The sequence below is a fragment of the Alnus glutinosa genome, chromosome 3 (genome assembly GCF_958979055.1).
Source record: "Alnus glutinosa chromosome 3, dhAlnGlut1.1, whole genome shotgun sequence".
Classification (NCBI taxonomy): Eukaryota; Viridiplantae; Streptophyta; class Magnoliopsida; order Fagales; family Betulaceae; genus Alnus; species Alnus glutinosa.
The window spans coordinates 10,662,260-10,680,960 of NC_084888.1; the positions used below are offsets into that span (position 1 = coordinate 10,662,260).

At 36.9% G+C, this 18,701-nt stretch overlaps 1 protein-coding gene and 1 non-coding gene across 3 annotated transcripts; both read right to left on the reverse strand.

The window, feature by feature from the left end:
- Positions 1-8,822: 8,822 nt before the first annotated feature.
- LOC133862431 (stem 28 kDa glycoprotein-like) lies at positions 8,823-10,875 on the reverse strand. Of its 2 annotated transcripts, none has more exons than XM_062298249.1 (3): positions 10,453-10,875; positions 9,560-9,769; positions 8,823-9,030 (listed from the first exon to the last, which is right to left on the reverse strand). In XM_062298249.1, exons 1-3 carry the CDS (start codon positions 10,833-10,835, stop codon positions 8,853-8,855), a joined length of 771 nt encoding a protein of 256 aa, XP_062154233.1. In that variant the 5' UTR covers positions 10,836-10,875; the 3' UTR covers positions 8,823-8,852. The 2 variants fall into 2 exon arrangements, with proteins under 2 accessions (XP_062154233.1, XP_062154234.1); XM_062298250.1 differs by having other exon boundaries at positions 8,884-9,049.
- Positions 10,876-16,639: 5,764 nt separating this feature from the next.
- LOC133865087 (small nucleolar RNA R71) lies at positions 16,640-16,746 on the reverse strand. The gene has a single exon (XR_009899620.1). It is a non-coding gene; the product is annotated as a small nucleolar RNA R71 (small nucleolar RNA).
- Between the last annotated feature and the right edge of the window lie 1,955 nt (positions 16,747-18,701).

Genomic DNA, 18,701 nt, shown 5'->3' on the forward strand with positions numbered 1-18,701 from the left:
CAGGGGCCCTCAAATATGGTAAATACCGTATTGTTCCTCCCATCAAGGAAACAATATTATTAATTGATTTTAAATCAATTAAACGATTCCATTACGGTAATCTAAATTAATAGAAATTATCATAACCATAATACCGTATATTATATTTATAATAAATATAACAAACACCGTATATGTGGCATATAGGCCATATATGGAGATAATATCTTACAATCTTAAGTTTATATATACTTTTTAAGTCTATATATACACTCATTTTACACACGTTTATTTATATCAAGACTTATAATCACAAAGATTCAAGTTATATATATCATATTAGTAAGATAATTATTTTTATCTTTGAAAATACTTAAGATATTCTCATTACAAAGTTAATAACAATACTATAAAAGGTAATAAAAATGAAATTATACGAGTTTATACATGTCGAACCAAATTTATACGAGTTTGACTTATTTAATAAATAAAATTAAATTTCTATTCAAGCTTGATTCATTTTATAACGAACCTTAGTAGAATCGAGTTTATATCGATTAGTTGAACTTGCAGCTGTTTATGAACAATTCAATTCATTTACAGCCCTAGAAGCATAACAGTAAGGGGCAAATTGAACAATTCTTGTTAGAATTATGTATTTTCCTTATTTTAGAGAGAGAGAGAGAGAGAGAGAGAGAGAGAGAATAAGTTCAATTTGATGCTTTTATTGTTGTGCAATTGTTGTGCAGCTAACATATCTCAAACTTAATATATATGGTTCTTTGTGCTAAAAGTATGAAAGCCTATGCTGTAAATCCTAGTTGTATAGTATCATCGACCATGTATATTTCCTTGTAAAGCCTATGCTGTAAATCCTTATATAATGAATGTAATACACAGCTTGGAATTTACGCTTCCAAGTTCTTTTTAATCGCTTGTTTTTGCATGGTATCAGCGCCTTACACGGTTCACACCGAAAGTCGTCACCAAATGGCCGAATCCTTAAACACTGCTGCTGTTGCCAATACAACATCTAACGTTACTGCTGACACTATTGCCCTTTTCACAATTTCAAATATCCACTCTTATATTACTGCTAAGTTACAGTTAGATGAGCAAAATTACATGGCTTGGTTGTATCAATTCTAGCCTATACTTCGCACCAATGACCTCATGGGTATTGTTGATGGCACAGAGCCATGCCCACCAAGGTCCATTCCCGGTCCTACTAAGGATTCTCCTGACCAACTTAACCCATAATTCACACTATGAGAAAAGAAGGATTAATACCTTCTTAGTTGGTTCATTGCTGTAACGACCCATTCCCAATGACACAATGTTGTCCGTCTTTTGCTCTCCCAAACTAAACTTCTCAGGAGATTACCCATCCTAGTACTACTCTCGCAGAAGCATGCTTAACTGTGGAGTTTTGATAGGTTCATGGCCATCACGGCTATAAAGCGCGTTGTGTCAAGAAGGGTGTGTTTATACATATAAGCACATCCTCATTCCCAAGTGATGTGAGAAGTCACAATAACCCCCTCTTGGGACCCAGCTTCCTCGTTGGTGACCTTCATAGGATCACCACATTATTGGTGTCCGAGCAAGTGCCCGCTGGCAATCCTTATGGGCTTGTGCACGCTCCACCCATCTCAGGCTGGGCAATGGATCTGATACTATTTGCAACGACCCACCCTCAATGACACAATATTGTTCGCTTTTGGCTCCCCAAAACCAGACTTCCTAGGAGGTCACCTATCTTGGTACTACTCTTGCAGAAACACGCTTAACTGCGGAGTTCTGATAGGTTTATGGCCATCACGGCTTTAAAATGAGTTGTGTCAAGAAGGGTTCGTTTATACATATAAGCACATCCCCATTCCCAGGCGATGTGGAATGTCACAACTGCCACTCTCTCCGAAAAGGTGATCTTAACTGTCTATGGGTTAAATACCTTACGACAGGTGTGGTTTGCCTTAGCCAATAGGTATGCTACTCCTTTCAAGACCCACATCTAGGATCTAAGATGTTAGCTGCAAATGCTGCACCAAGGAGACAAGCCATGCTCCGAGTATGTGCATGCTACAAAGTCCCTGGCAGATCAACTGGCTATGGTTGGAAAGCTAGTCTTCGATGAAGATCTTACCTCCCATCTCATAAGTGGATTGAGTCCACGCTACAATGCCTTCATCACATCATTCACTCTGATGACAAAAGATGAATCGATGTCCCTTGAAGATTTTCAGACCTTTCTACTCAACCACGAACAGCTGCTCGACAGCCAGGCTATTGATACTAAACCTAGCTCATTTGCAATGCATGCATAGAAGGTGCATCCTAACAACCGTAAGCCCAAGTTCACCAACAATCAGAGGCAGAATTAGCCTCGATTCTCATATCAAAAGGGGAACTTTTCATCCCCACAGAAGAAATTCTTCAACTCTGCAGGAACCTCTCCCCAAGGTAAGTCAAATTCTAGCCTACTTATGCAAGACACTAATCGTCCTCTCTGTCAGATTTGTGGCAAGAGTAACCACCAAGCCCTCGATTGCATTCACTGAATGGATTATGCCTATCAAGGCAGACATCCTCCAAGTGAATTAGCTGCAATGGTCTCACAATCCAATGCCCTTCGTGGAGAAGATAATTAGCTTGCCGACAGTGGAGCCAACAATCATATCACTGCAGACTTGGTGAATCTGTCTATCCATCAACCATACAATGGAAATGAAGCTGTCACGGTTGGAAACGGTGGTGGGCTTTCTATAACTCATACTGGTTCTATTTCTTTACACACACCAAAAACCACTTTGCACCTTAAAGATATTCTCTGTTGCTCTCAAGCATCCTCCAATCTTTTGTCCGTCCAAAAATTTTGTAAGGATAACATTTGCTTCTTTAAGTTAACTGACACTTACTTTCTTGTGAAGGACAACCTAAATGGGGAGATTATCCTACAAGGGCCTAGTGAAGGTGGCCTTTATCCAATAAATTTAAAGAATTTCTCTAAGAATAAGCTTCGGAGACTCACTGCCTTCCTTGGAGCAAAAACCTCTTCTTCTATTTGGCATAGGCGCTTAGGACATCCACACTTGAAGATTTTTCACAAAATTATCAGTTCAAATCAGCTCCCTGTCCCAAACTCTAAAGTCAAACTTGTAGTTTGTAGTGATTGTCAACTTGCTAAAAGTTGACAATTACCTTTTCCTAAGTCCCAAATTGTAACTTCTTCCCCTTTAGAGCTTGTACACAGTGACATATGGACTTCACCTATTTACTCAATAAGTGGATGCAAGTATTATGCACTTTTTGTTGATGACTTTTCCCGTTACTCTTGGTTATTTCCTCTTAAACATAAATCGGATGTGCTCGACTGTTTTATTAGCTTTAAATGCTTAATGGAAAACTTACTTTCCTGCAAGCTAAAAAGGCTACAAACCGATGGGGGAGGTGAATACATGTCCCACACTTTTAAGCAATACCTATCCACTCGTGGCATTCTCTAAAGGATTACATGTCCACACACATCACAACAAAATGGGATTGCGGAAAGAAATCATCGACATGTCATTGAGACAGGCCTTGCCTTACTAGCCCAATCCCATCTGCCTCTTGTTTATTGGGTTGAAGCATGCCTCATTGTTGTGTTTTTAATAAATCGCATGCCCTCCCCAATTCTGCAGAATCACACACCTTTTACTAAACTATTTAAGGTTAAACCTGAATACTCTAACTTAAGGGTCTTTGGTTGTGCCTGTTACCCATTCCTTCAACCCTATAATAAACATAAATTAGAATTTCGCAGCAAACAATGTATCTTTTTAGGCTACAGCTCGAAAAGGTTATCGATGCATAGATCCTACCACTTCAAGAGTTTACCTTTCCCAAAATGTGGCGTTTGATGAAACCTGCTTTCCTACCAAGGAGAAGGTCACACCTTCACTGCCTGTCAGCAACTTCTTCTCACCATCTAGTAAGGTTCTTCTTCCTTCACTCTTCTTTTCAATTAACTCCATTACCACTGCTCACACACATGACACCACTGAGCCTACTGCAGCTCCTATACCTCCCTCACCCATTGGCTCTCCCCCTAGTCTTGCCTCCAACTCTCCTCCGGTGGACCCTTGTCTCTCCCCCCAACCTACCCTTAAGCCCTCCTCTCCCTTGCAGCCACCTACCCCCTTGGCCCCTGCTGCCCCTGCTCCTCAATCCTGCAACATTCCCACATTGGAACTTATCCCCCACAATTCTCACAGGGTCACTAGATCACAAACAGGTACTCTTAAACCCAAAACCTTCCCTAATTTTCACCTCTACAATGCCACTAAGCATCCTCTTCAAACCATTATTGCCAATACCCTTCCTCATGAGCTTACCACTTATCTACAGGCTGCTGCCCATCCGGAGTGGCTTGCAGCAATGGCCCTCGAATTTCAGGCTCTTATGGACAACCGAACCTGGACTTTGTGCCCTCGGCCACTTAATCACACCATAATCAAGAACAAGTGAGTCTACAAATTAAAATAAAAGGCCGATGGCACTATAGACAGTTTCAAGGCCCAGCTCGTTGCTAAAGTCTTCCACCAAAGAGATGGAATCGACTATACCGAGACATTCAGCCTTGTCATTAAACCAGCTACCGTGCACCTCATTCTTGCCATTGCTCTTGATTTCAATTGGCCCCTTAAACAACTCGACGTGTCCAATGCCTTCTTGTATGGCGTCCTCATCAAAATTGTCTTCATGGAGCATCCCCAAGGTTTTGTTAACTCATATTTTCCTGATTATGTTTATAAGTTAGACAAGTCTCTATATGGCCTTAAACATGCCCCTAGAGCTTGGTTCCATTGCCTCTCAGAGGCTCTCCTTGAACTTGGTTTTGTCGGCTTAAAGATTGATACTTCCCTCTTCTTATTACCTACTTCCTCTGTGCATATTTTCATTTTAGTCTATGTTGATGATATTATTGTCACTGGCAATAATATCTCTATTATTTATGATTTAATCTTAAGTCTGCAAGCAGAATTCAAGCTCAAAGACCTCGGTACTCTCTCTTACTTCCTTGGAGATCATGTTCACTGCGACCATCAACATCTTCATCTCAATCAATCCAAATATATTGTGGATTTGCTCCATCGCATCAACATGGAGGGAGCCAAGCTGTATCCAGTGCCCTGCACCTTTGGAAAATGGCTCATTATCTTTGATGGGGACCCCCTCCCTAATCCTTCATTTTACCGCCACATTGTGGGTGCCCTGCAGTATTGCACCCTTACAAGGCCGGACATCTCCTTCTCCGTCAACCAGCTCTGCCAATTCCTTCATTGTCCTACCATGGCACATCTTAACACTGCCAAACGTGTCCTTCGCTACCTAAAGGGCACTCCCGATCATGGCCTGTTATTCACCAAGGGCCCCTTGCGCCTTCACGCTTACTGTGACTCCAACTGGGCAGGGGACCCTTCTGATCGCAGGTCCACAGGGGGCTATGGCATCTTCTTGGGCTCCAGTCTCATCTCTTGGCAGGCCAAAAAACAACTCGTGGTCTCCCGCTCCAGCACCGAAGCTAAGTATCACTCCCTCGCCATCACTATCACAGAACTGTACTGGCTCTGGATGCTTCTCTGAGAACTTCAAGTGCCTCTCTCGATTCCTCCACAACTCTAGTATGACAACATGGGAGCTATTGCCTTAGCTTATAATTTGATCTATCATGCTAGAACCAAGCATGTGGAGGTTGATTACCACTTTATTCGCGAAAAATTTCTTCATAAAGATATCACCATCAGCCATCTCTCTACTCGTGATCAATGCGCAGACATCTTCATCAAAGGTCTTACTGCTGCCCGGTTCCTTTTCTTACGCAACAAGCTAATGATCGTTGCACCTCCCATTAGCTTGCGGGGGGCTGTTAAGACAGTAGATCACAAGGATCCTGCAAAAGACCGAGGATTGTGCAATCAATAGCACAATCCCACACATTATGCAATCAGGAACAATCAAGCATTATCACAACCTTGTGATCATGCACGTCTCTTATATCAAGATCCTAGAATCATGCACAACCAACCAAGATACGCAGACTTACTACTCAACGACTAGTTTACCATATCATGCAGATTTTATTTTTCTTTCCTTCTCTGCATTGTACTCTTACCTCTTTTACTTTATTCTCACCTTATTTAGTTTTTCTCAACTTGTATAGTATCATCGGCCATGTATATTTCCTTGTAAAGCCTATGCTGTAAATCCCTATATAATGAATGCAATACACAGCTTGGAATTTAAGCTACCAAGTTCTTTTCAATCGCTTGTTTTTGCATCTAGGACATATTTCTCTCAAGCTAAGTCATGTCTTGCACATCAAAGACATGAATTCATGTTGAGTAGGGGTGTTTAAGTATAAAAAAATTGCATTTGTTATTCCACCATCCACATGAGTTACAACTGAATTTTCAATCTCTAATCTCAGGCAGACAAATACTATATCTACTATCTGCACATATGAGGGCGATATCGGATTAATATCTGCCTTCGCCTACAATATACATAGTTTTGTGTTATAAAACAAAGTTGTTTCAAGATTTAATTCTAAAATAATGCTCTTTTGTTTAGGAAAATGAGTAGAAAGTGAAACTCAAATGCCTCATTTTCTTTCCCCCCTTCTCTTTGTAGCCGCAGCTCCTCTTTAGCCTTCTCTCTCTAACTCTTATTAAATTGACATTGTGTGTCCACTATCCAGCTATGAACATTATTTCAAGGGAATTAAAATCAATTCATTTGTTTTTTTTTTAGAGAACATAATTCAATTCAATTGTATTTTGTAGTTTTTTTCAATTTACTTGTATTGCCCAAAATTTATAAATAGATGTATTTTTTTTTTTTAGATTAGAATTTAGTTTATAAATATTTGTATTGCCCAATGTTTACAATTCAATTTACTTTTTCATATTACATTTTACAAGTGAATTTAGTTCACAAATTAGATTAAGCCCATCTAAAAAATCTCATAAAAAGCTTTTGAAAAAACAATGCATCCATAAAAATTAAGTCCATAATTAAAAAAAAAAACAAAAAAAAAACCCAAAAGAAGCACCAAAAAAGCTTTAAAAGAAAAAGAAAAAAGAGAGCTCAAAATGCAAAGCAAATGTCACAAGCAGTTAACAAAAAAATTACCCACCTGTATGCGGTTATAGGCGGATTTCGCCCGCTCTAAACTGGTTGAACGGTTACTAAAATTTGTCATCCATAGCGTGCAAATGTACAATAATGATATTACAAATCCATATAATATAGATAAAAGCATTCACAGTAAGCTCGTCAAATTAGAGTTTTCGCCAAATTCCGCCAAAGTTTCCTCAAAATCGAGTATGTAACAACTAACAAGCTTGTCAGCACTACAATAATTTTACTTATTGTTAGACTCGCTTGTTTGGCCTGCAGAGCCAAATATGTTTCGTCACTTCATATTTTTCATTTGTTTATTCAGTCTTCTTGTGTTCTCTCCTGAAGCGATAGTAGAAAAGCCTATGAATCTCAGCTCCTTTGCGCCTCACAAATTGCGTCTTGCAAGCATCTGATTCTTTAGTTTGATTTGGTTTATGGGTTTTAGTTTTGTGTAAGTAAAAGCCTCACAGATTTGATTTGAGCCTCAATGCGGTAGCAAGAAAGCCACAGTTTTAGTTTCAGTTTTCTAAAATCTCAGGTTTGATTTGTGCCTCACAGAAAAGTCTGTGACTTTTTTTTTTTTTTTTTGTAGGTTCCACCAATAGGCAATAGGTTGGGGTTTTTGTCTAATAAACTGGGTTCTTGGTTAATAGGTTTAGTTTTGCCATGTCTGTGTTTGGCTGAGTATATGTTGGCAGAGAATGTCAGTGAAGGATGTATAATTTTCAAGTATGTTATTGAACTATAAACTTGAGTCTTTTGAAATGAATTCTAGTCTCTTTTGATAAATAAAAGTATGCATTCAGCTCAATTAAATGCAGAGGGGAAAGAACAAACGGTTATGCACTAGAAATAAAGCAATCACTTGAATTAATAACTCCGGCTGGTTGTTGAAAAAACCGTAAAAAAGCATTCAATTGACCTCAAAAGTATTTCTTGCACCAGATACAATGCAGATTTTCAAATTGTCATTAATTCATGGTAGTTGATTTGTCCAAGTAAATGGTCAAATACACTATGTTCAAGCAAGCAAAGTAGATTTTTGATGTTGAAGTGGTTGGAAGCTGTTAATGTTTGATGTTTAATTTTCGTTTCTTGAATGGTTGTTTTAAAACTAATAAGAAATAATATTTATTTAAAGTAAAAAATATTTAAAAAGTTTGATATTTGATGCTTTTAAAAGTGCTTAGCTAAAATAACGAAAATAGATTTTTTTAGCCAAAATTTAACTAAACTTTGAGAAACTTGTTAAAAATGCTCTTACACGCCTAAATTGTCGAGGGATTGAGATTCTTTATAATTATTTATTTGAATTTGAGAGAATTCGAACAGGTAATTGCGAGAGACTATTTATGAGACTCACTTGATCAAATAAAAATTGGGCTGCCCAAACAGTTATCTGGTCAGGTGAGTCTCATAAGTGATCTCTTACAATCACTTGTTTAAATTCTCTTAAATTCAAACAAATAATTGTAAAGAATCGTAATCTATTGTAGAGTGTCTGCTCTGTAGCAAAAAAGAAAAGAAAAGAAATTGTTCGAGAATGTTTGGAGCATTATTTGGCATCCTTGTCTCTTTAAAAAAGGAATTTTATTAAACGAAAAATTAAGTACAATGAGCTCTAGCTGAGAGAGCAGGTAAAACCAACTTAGCGCGCAGTTGGTTTTAGCGTTATTGAAAACCACGTACAGTTGAAGTATGATCAACTAATTAATGTAGTACATTGGATCGGGTAGTTTGAAGGTCCGATTGCCAGTGTTAGTCCCCATGAGATCGCTCCACTGATCCCCAATGTTCCCGATGATTCTATACCCATTCTTCTCGATCTTCTTTCTCTCACTTGATTTGTACACCACGGCCGTCTGTCCTCTATAAGATGACCCCCTGCAACCCAAAAATGTCTCTGTATATATGATCAAAATTTCAATAAAGGCATAGTCTAACGACCATACGTATATATATATATATATATATATTGATCAGGACGTAAAATCGTATTTTGATCTAAAATCTTTTTGGATTGTTCTTGAGTGGCTCTATTGTTGGTGGGCGGCGGTGGGTGTGACGTATTTTTCGATTAAGACAGCAGGTTTGAGCATATATAATGAACCCTACTGCCTAGCTAGTTAAATTAATAATGTTGCGCCCCTCACAAATAATGACAATGGCGGCTGGGTTTGGTCTAACATAACTGAAGGGCACATATTACTAAATTGTGATATTAATATCATTGTTAATATTATTTAGTAGTCTGTTTAGAATTTAGAAAAAATTAGTTTTTTTTTTTTTTTTTTTTTTTTTTTTTTTTTTTTATAATTAATACTATTCTAAATATTAATATTTACTGTCAAGTTAATTTAGTTGTAAAACAGTTTACGAATTAAATAACGTTATTATGATATCATTAGCTTACTTGAGTATAAGCTTCTCCCAAGTATGGCATCCGACACGCTTTAGATTGGCTGCGGTGACACTTCTTTGGTCTTCTGTTCTTCCTGTTAGGAATACAACCTTAACCCCAAGGGACAAGAGCTTTTTGTACAGCTTCAGACTCTCCGGCAATGCTGGTGCTTGGCCTTTAAGGACCCATTGCTTGAATGACGTGGCATTATAGGGCTCCGCCCTGAAATTTCAATCTGTTTAATTAGTTCTGGCAATGAATCTGACATCCAGTTAACCTTCCAATGAAAAAAAAAATTAAAAAAATTACTGCTTAATATTAGAAGTGTCATGCCCTTACGTTTTTTATTTGTTTATTTGTTTTTTTTTGTTTTTTTTTTTTTTTTTAATTTTATTTATTTAAAAAATAATGAGGAATTTGAGAATTTGTAGACAGACCCAAAGATTGATTTGTAAATGGATGTTAACATGCACTTCCACTATCTCTCTCTATATATATATATATTTGAGAGCTTAATTATCACCTGCAGGTTGCGTGGCGTCCGTATAATGACATAATTATCATTGTATATATTATTGTTAAATAAATAATTATTACACTCATCTCAATCTTATGCGGCCTATTTTAATGGCATTATCTCATGCCCCATTAATACATGTGACCTACTTTAGAATTTCTTGCAAGTACAATTAATAGGTGTCTTTACAAGGTTTAGACTCTCGAATAGTTCCATCACATAAATTTGAATAATAAAATCAGAATTAAAAATCAACACGTGTGTGTCCGTTTGCTTGTCGGTTGTATATATGTTTATTTACTAAATAAATTAATTGTTATATATAGCTTAATTGGTTAGCATCGAATGAATTAAATTGACAACTACTTTTTTTTATAAGACTACATACCCAAATCCATTTTCCGCATAATAAGGTAGATTAGAGAGCGTAGTCTCGTCTATGTCAAAGATCCACACATCCTTGCCGTCTCCGGTGACCTTGAGGCTCCGAGCATAGACTAAAGCCTCCTTAACAACCACTTTGGAGTCTTTCCGATATTGGTGGCCGAGCATGTAGTGCCCAACGTAGCCTTCACACTCTTGTGGAACCGTTGCCCACCCTATAATATTGCGAGTTTCCACCACAAGTCGCCAACTTAGGCATGAGACATCCGGCACCGGGTCACCCCGAGAACCCGCTTGTGGCCGAAGAAGGTGAATTTGGTGGGTTGGACCTAGGTCCAATCCTTGGGAAGCTACCACAATTGTGGCAAGAAAGAACAGTGGCAACATTTCCTTTCTATATATGTTTATTAATTGCAGGAGAATGAAATCGATCGACTTTGCCACGCGAAATGCCTATTTGCTGCTTCCATTAAATAGGCTCTACATCTTGGAGAGAAACCTCATTTTTTTTATTCAATTACAATGGTGCCCATGGTTCAAGTGGACCGGTAGGTCCAGTACGTTTAACCCATCCCCTTTAGGGTCTAATCAGAGCGGAATCAAGATCTTGTTGTACATATAAGATCTTTTTGTATGTGTAGTATTCTAAATCTACGTAAATAAATAAGGACATATATACAAGAACGGATCATGTATATATAAACGAAGGGTGGCCATGTTTTTAATTTTTTTAATTTTTTTTTATTAAGTTATATATGTACATATATTAGGTTTAATAACTAGTGTCATATATGGAGAGTGAAAAATTAAACATTTGGCGTGAACATAGTATAAAAAATAAATATCTTTATAAGAGTTGTAAAGTTTAATTTTTGAAATTGCCGAAGCCCAAAAAAGCCGCAAAAACCAACGTATGTCCGCCACTGAACCGTCCAATGACCATGGAATGTGCAATGGAGGAACTGTGGCCATTGAAGTGGTAAGATTGTCAACGAACGTATCCTCCAAAAAGTGAACTAGTTTTGACATTTGCATGCCATGATCCTCAGTCGATCTTCACCAACCAAGAGGTGACTTTGGTATTTCTGTGAATACAGTGCAAGGCACCTCCTTTTATATATACAGTACGTGCTTGATTTGAATTTGTATTGGTAAATTTAAGTAAGCAGCAGACAAGCTGTTGTTGATTTATGTGACACACGTTTAATGGCTTGCAATATCTTACCTTTTTGTTTGGTATATATGTTTGTCCATTTCGATCTGTCGCTCGGTTATTATTCGGCAATTGCATTGTCTGAGGCTGGAAATAATTCTCACCCTGTACTTTGTCATGTGTATGGATCATCATGTTTTAGAAGAATATTGTAGAATAATCCATCACACGATAATGGGAATTCAACAAAAGCAAGCAGTGACGACCTCAATTTTATAGATTCAAGGAATTCAGCTTTTCCTGGCTTTCCCAAGAAGCTATAATATATTTCATAAACCAAATTCTCTAATATATAGAATGTAAGAACATATAAACTTAATCACGCTCAATCTAACGTGCGCAGCGGAAATAAAATGACAAGATCTAGGTTTACCTCTTGCCAACTTTGCTCAAGCATTTCTACAAACATCTGAAAAACAAAAGAATGTTATCTAAGGTATCTTCTGGCCTGTGCCTATGAGTGTGCCAAAAGATGGATGCATAGGGTTCCTTATATAGGCAGGCCTGAGACTCTCGTTATTTATTAGTAGCTGATTATTTTTCTCCCATCAAGGAAAATAAATCAGAATAATTAATATAAAAACCGTTATTTTCATGAACCATAATGCGGATTATAAAAAACTGTTTAAATCATATTAAATACCTTTATTATAATTACCGTTACAGTAATTAAAAGCCGTAACCGTTACATCAAATTAAATATGACATAAGGGACACTTATGTAATTTCTTACATTCTTCCACTTGGCCTTTATGACATATATAATTCCTTATGATGTTCGGTTCTTCAATATGACATTTACTTTATTTATTCCAACCATTCATGAAATCCTCCCACTCACACAAGGAATACTACACATGAATCATGGCTGTAAAACTTTATATAATAAGTCGTCCCTTCCATGTATTATATATAAAATATTCCCTAAATGAGTACTATATGGGCAATTAAACTTTATGAATAAACTTCCCATAAGTTATTTGGGTCCAACTTTAATTTTATCCCTATGGATAATGTAACAAATGTGCACAAAAATTTATTAACAATAACTTGATGTCTACAGACCAAATAGAGAGAAACTAAGCAAAAAATGAATTAATGAGTCTCATATACTCCGCATGACTTTATACTTTCTGTATCGGTAAACTTTAAGTCATGGGATCCAACAATCATTAATTCAATACTTATATACTCAATAGACCATTTATGTCTCTTAATGTTATCTCTCATACTGAGATACTTGATGTCGATTTATTTCTACTTCTACTCTTTATTCTTATAAAAGAAAGCTACAGTAGAATTACTGCAGAGTATCTTTATGGTCTAACTGTAAAATCGACAATATTGAGACTTTCAACAAACTGTCTCATCCATCATGCCTGTATAATAAATTCAGAGCATGCAAGAATTTTAACTATCTTGGTAGATGTAACAATTATAGTCTGCTTTCTGCATTTCTAGGATATATCCCTCAATAAGAAAATATATACCATAAAATTGACTTTCTACTATCTACACAATTAGCAAAATTCAAAATCTGAATAACCAACCACCACCAAATGGTAGTGTATCTTTAGGTTAAGTTGTTTTTCTTGGTTTCTTGCATATACCGCAAGACTTTATTTGCAGCACTTTATTGACCAAGTAATCTTACTGTCAGTCCAATGATTAAGTCTAGTGCAAGTCTATGCTTACATTAGGTTGCATAATGCAAATGCTTACAAAAGACCTTCTATTTGCCCTTTGTTCCAATACATTTTGGATATTTAATATGTATTAAATTTGTCCCTCTTAGTTGCTATTGAAGGTGCAAAATCCTTCATTCTAAATCTTCCCAAAACTTTTTCAATGTAGGCCTTCCGAGACAATGTTAATGTTCTTTATGTCTTAGTGAATCTCTATGTCAAAAGACATAAGAAGTTTTACCCAAATCATTCATTTCAAAGTTTTTGTGAAAGGAATTTCATGTAGCAAACCTAATCTCTACTTGCTAAAATGATATCTACATATGGGTCTAGAAATATTACTTTACTCCCACTGACCTTAAGGTATATATACTAATTAACAAGATTTTCAATAAACAATGAAACAATAACCTTGTAAAAAGTATACCACCGATGAGAGATCTGTCATAGCCTATAAATAGAATTCTTTAATTTGCAAGCATTCTGACTGTTATTTATAAAACCCTTTGATTGGTTCATGTAAACCTCTTACTTAAGATCCCAATTCCAGGAAAGTTGTTCTTACATCCATTTGATGTAGCTCTATGTCAAAATATGCTACTAATACTATGATTATCTTGATGAACCATTCTTAGACACTTGAGAGAATGTTTCATGATAATCAATGCATTCCTTATGAGTAAAACCATTGGCTACGAGTCTAGCTTGACTTTTTAGCCATGGATTTATCTCTTACTTCGTGGCATTGAACCACAATGTGGAGTTATCTCCACTTATAGTATGTGAAAACAATTTGGATCATTCTTAGGTCCGACATCAAAATCAGACTCTTGAGGTATACAACATAATTACTAGAGATTGTTGATCTCCTTATTCTATAGGATTTTCTTAATTCTACTTCCTCTGCATTTTGCAAAGCTTAAGTAGATTCAAATTGAACCTATTCTTCATGAGTTGACAATTCTAAACTGATTGTAACTCAGGGTAATCAATTTGATCTTCCATAAGTAAAATCAAACATCCTTCATATGAAGGAGCCTTGATAAGTGCTGAATGTTACACATTCAGCCCCTTAATTTAAATATGTTATGCTCTTAGTTTTGTTATAATTTGATGTTTTGTGTTGTTTTTGTGTTTTCTTATATTTTACAGGTTTTAGAAGAAAAACCGATCAAATTCCAAGATTATAATGAAGTCAGCAAACTCACTTTTGGATAGATTCAAACTCCAAATCAATTTTGAATTTAAGGAAAGAGAAGTTGGCAAAAATTCGTTATCTTTGGAAAGAATCCAGAATGAGCACGTCTCAGTAATTTAATCATAACTTTCGGCTCAAGTATCAGATTGCAACAAAATTGATGGAGTTGGAAAGCTAATAATAAATGCAACAAATAAATAGGTTTTTCCTAATTCAGACGTTTTCCATGCCAAAATCGCCTCGTAATAAAAGACCGCAAATCTGTACGAATTTTGGAATCTTTTTCCTACTTGGATAGAAATTTCAGAAAAAGGAGAAGACTTGTAATTATTCTTTTTGGACTAGAAAACCTACTTAGAATTGTAATAGGAATTCTAGAGCTTCTAAAGCTTCTCTAATCCCTATAAATAGGCCTCTAGCCTTTGAAGAAAGACACACAAACTTGGAGGAAGAATCAAAGGCTACATCATGAAGGAGGTTTTTTATAGTTTTTATTTTCTTTCTTTTCCTTTATTAATTTCTTATGAGGATGATTCCCATCCAAATTATGTGTAACTAATACTTTAGTTAGGGCTCGATTGAAGCCCTAATCATGTCTTTTTAAGTTTTTCAATTTGCCTTGCTACAATTTATATATTGATGCTTAACTTGATTAATTCTAGTTTCTTGAATTCCTCGCATGTTTATGTTTAGCTAGCATATTCTTATGGTATGGATTTGTTATTTATGTCAATTTGGATGACCGAGTCCTGGGCATAATAGAGTAATGGAAGAACCCCGACACAGGTTCTTGGATTAATCAACATAAAGACAACTGGAATAGATACCATATTTCAATCTGAGTGTGTTTACCAATTTTCATAGATTTATGCTTTCTTAAAGAACAACTTAGTAGATACCATGCTAAATCCTTCAAGGAAGAAAAGAGTTAGAGTAGATACCATGCCTAACTCGTTGTTTAGGGAAATCAATAGCTTTAGGAGAAGATACCATTCCCTTGTGGCTGGTAAGCATTAAGCATCATGTTATGATTGTAGTATTGTGCATATTGCGAATCTTATTTGAATATGATTAGCGGTAGATATCGAAGCCCTACCTTTTCTTCATAGTATTTTTAATTCAATCTTTTATCCTGTCTTATTCAACATATCGCTTTTAGGAATTTCTCTTTAAATACAATTTATACCAATCCTCGTGGGAATGATCTCGTATTTGCCTGCTATACTATTGTTTTGATCTTGTGCACTTGCGAGTAAAACGTACAAGTATTTGCCTATTTATTTAGGTAGATATTTGCACAACAAGTTTTTGGCGCTATTGCCAGGGATTGTGTTAATTGTGTTTTAAAAGTCTTTCCTTTTATTTTTCGTATTTTTGTTTCTGTTCATTAAAAAATTTTAAAAAAAAATATTAAAAAAATTAATATTAAAAATTAAAAAAATTCTCATCCGTTTCTGAGTTCTTTTCTGCAGAATTTCGAATTTGTTATTGTGGACGAGCGCACAAGCCATATACGCTCGAGCACAGTTCTTCCAAATAGCAGTACTGAAGCTGCTATCCACGGTTACAGAATTTTCTGTCTATGCAAGGTCGTCGATCTCAGAATTCAGACGTTATTCCATACGATCCAGAGATCGAACGCACTATTCGACAGCCAAGAGACACCTCAAAATCAGAAAATATATTCAAAGTTGAGGAAGAGATGGCAGAAGAACTTGTAGAGAATCCACCGGAGCGGAAGCCCATGAAGAGTTCTTTCATACCACAGAATCTAGATCAGCCCTCTTGCATTGCTTTCCAGCCGAATGTCCAAAGCAATTTCAATTTATCCCCCCACCTGCTCAGCATGGTTCCACATTACAGAGGCACACCTATAGAGGATCCTTATCTTCATATTCGAGACTTCTTTGATCTTTGCAAGACACAAAACATCCATGGCTTAAACGCGGAAGGAATCAGGTTAATTCTTTTTCCGTTTTCCTTGAAAGATAATGCTAAGTTATGGTTAAACTCTTTGGCTGTAGGGTCTATTCATAATTGGGAGGAGTTGGCCACAAAGTTCTTGAAAAAGTTCTTTCCAGCCCAAAGGACTAGGCAATTGAGGAGGGAGATCCAAACCTTCCAACAAAAAGATGGAGACCTATTCTTTGAGGCGTGGGAGCACTTCAATGAGCTACTTCTAAAATGCCCACATCGTAATCTATCTTAAGACGATCAGGTACAAGCTTTTTATGAAGGTTTAAATAATTCTAACAAAAGTCTTGTAGATTCAGCTTGTGGAGGCGTGCTAATGGAGAAAAATAGCGAAGAGGCCATCGAACTCTTTGAGACTCTAAGCGAAAACTCCCAACAGTTTTCATCCCGAGAAAGACAAGGACTCAAAGGAAAGGGCGTCTATGAAGTAAATGTCAATAATGGCGTTCAAACTCAGATGGCTACCATGGAGAGGAAACTGGACATGCTAGTAAAAGCCATGACTACTCATCACATCTCTCCCATTCAACAGATTGCTCAAATTGAGGTATGTGCCATATGTTCTCACTCTGACCACACCACTGAGACTTGCCCCATGTCTTCTTTTACAGATCAAGAGCAAGCAAACTATGTGGGACAGAATAACTATCCTCCAAAGAACAATCCATACTCCAACACTTACAATGCAGGGTGGCGAAACCACCCCAATTTTTCATGGAGTTACAATCAGAATGTGCAGAATCCACAAGGGCAGCAAAGAAATTTCCAGCAAGGAAATAACTATCAAGCTCCACCACAAGTAGTCCAACCAAAGAAGAATGACCTCGACAGTGTTCTATGCCAATTTATAACTTCACAACAGCAAACCAATACTCAGACCAATCAAGCTATTCAAAGGTTGGAAACACAAGTGGGGCAATTGGCCAAAGAGCTGAGCGAGAGAAAGAGGGGTGAATTTCCATCCCAAACACTACCTAATCCAGGAGGTCATGAGCAACTCAAGGCTGTATCAACCCTCAGAAGTGGGAAGACCATTGATAATAAGGTGGGAACTGAGGAGACAATACCAGCATCTCCAACTGCAGCCACAACCTCCAAGGTAAGTGAAAAAGAGAAGGTGAGTGCACTACCCTTCTCTCAGAGGTTAGTAAAACCAAAGAAAGAAAAGCAACTCCTAGATATTTTTGAGACTTTGAGAAAAGTTGAAATCAATATTCCTTTACTAGATGCAATTAAGCAAATTCCCTCTTATGCTAAATTTTTAAAGGATTGCTGCACTAATAAAAGGAAGTTTCAGGCTCATGAAAAAGTTGCTTTAACAGAAGAAGTCAGTGCAGTGCTATTGAGAAAGTTGCCACCAAAATTGAAAGATCCAGGTAGTTTCACTATTCCTTGCAGGTTTGGTGACCAACTTTTTGATCGTGCATTACTGGATTTGGGAGCAAGTATCAATCTATTGCCATACACTATATATGAGAAATTGGGTCTGGGGGAGCTCCAACCAACCTCAATCACCTTACAATTGGCAGACAGAAGCATTAAAAGACCGAGAGGTATTTTGGAAGATGTCCTCGTAAAGGTAGATCAATTTATTTTACCTACTGATTTTATTGTGCTTGATATGGAAGAATCTCCTATGCCATTGCCTTTACTTATTATTTTGGGAAGACCCTTTATGAGAACTGCAGATACAAAAATTTGTGTGAAAAAGGGCATTGTAAGTATGAAAGTAAATGGGGTGAAAATAGAGTTCAAAGTTTTTGATGCATTAAAATTACCCCAGGATCATCTTGATTGTTTTAATGTTTGTGAAGTTCAAATTGTTGTGGAGAAAGCTTTTCAGGTCCATCATATTGATCCATTGGAGGCCACTCTCACTCACAGTTTCAAGATACAAGACATTGAGCCCGATTCTGAGGATTTTTCTAATGACATCATTGAAGCCGTGCAATTCCTTGATGCATCTCCACCACATTCAAGTAAGTATGCACCTCCCTTTGAAATGCTTGAGCCAACTAATATTACTCTTGTTCCATCTATTGTCCAGGCCCCAGTTTTAGAGTTGAAGCAGCTTCCGACCCATTTGAAATATGCCTATCTGGGAGACAATGAGACACTACCAATAATAATTGCTGCAGAGTTAAGTTTCGGGGAAGAGGAGAAGCTTTTAAGGGTTCTTAGAG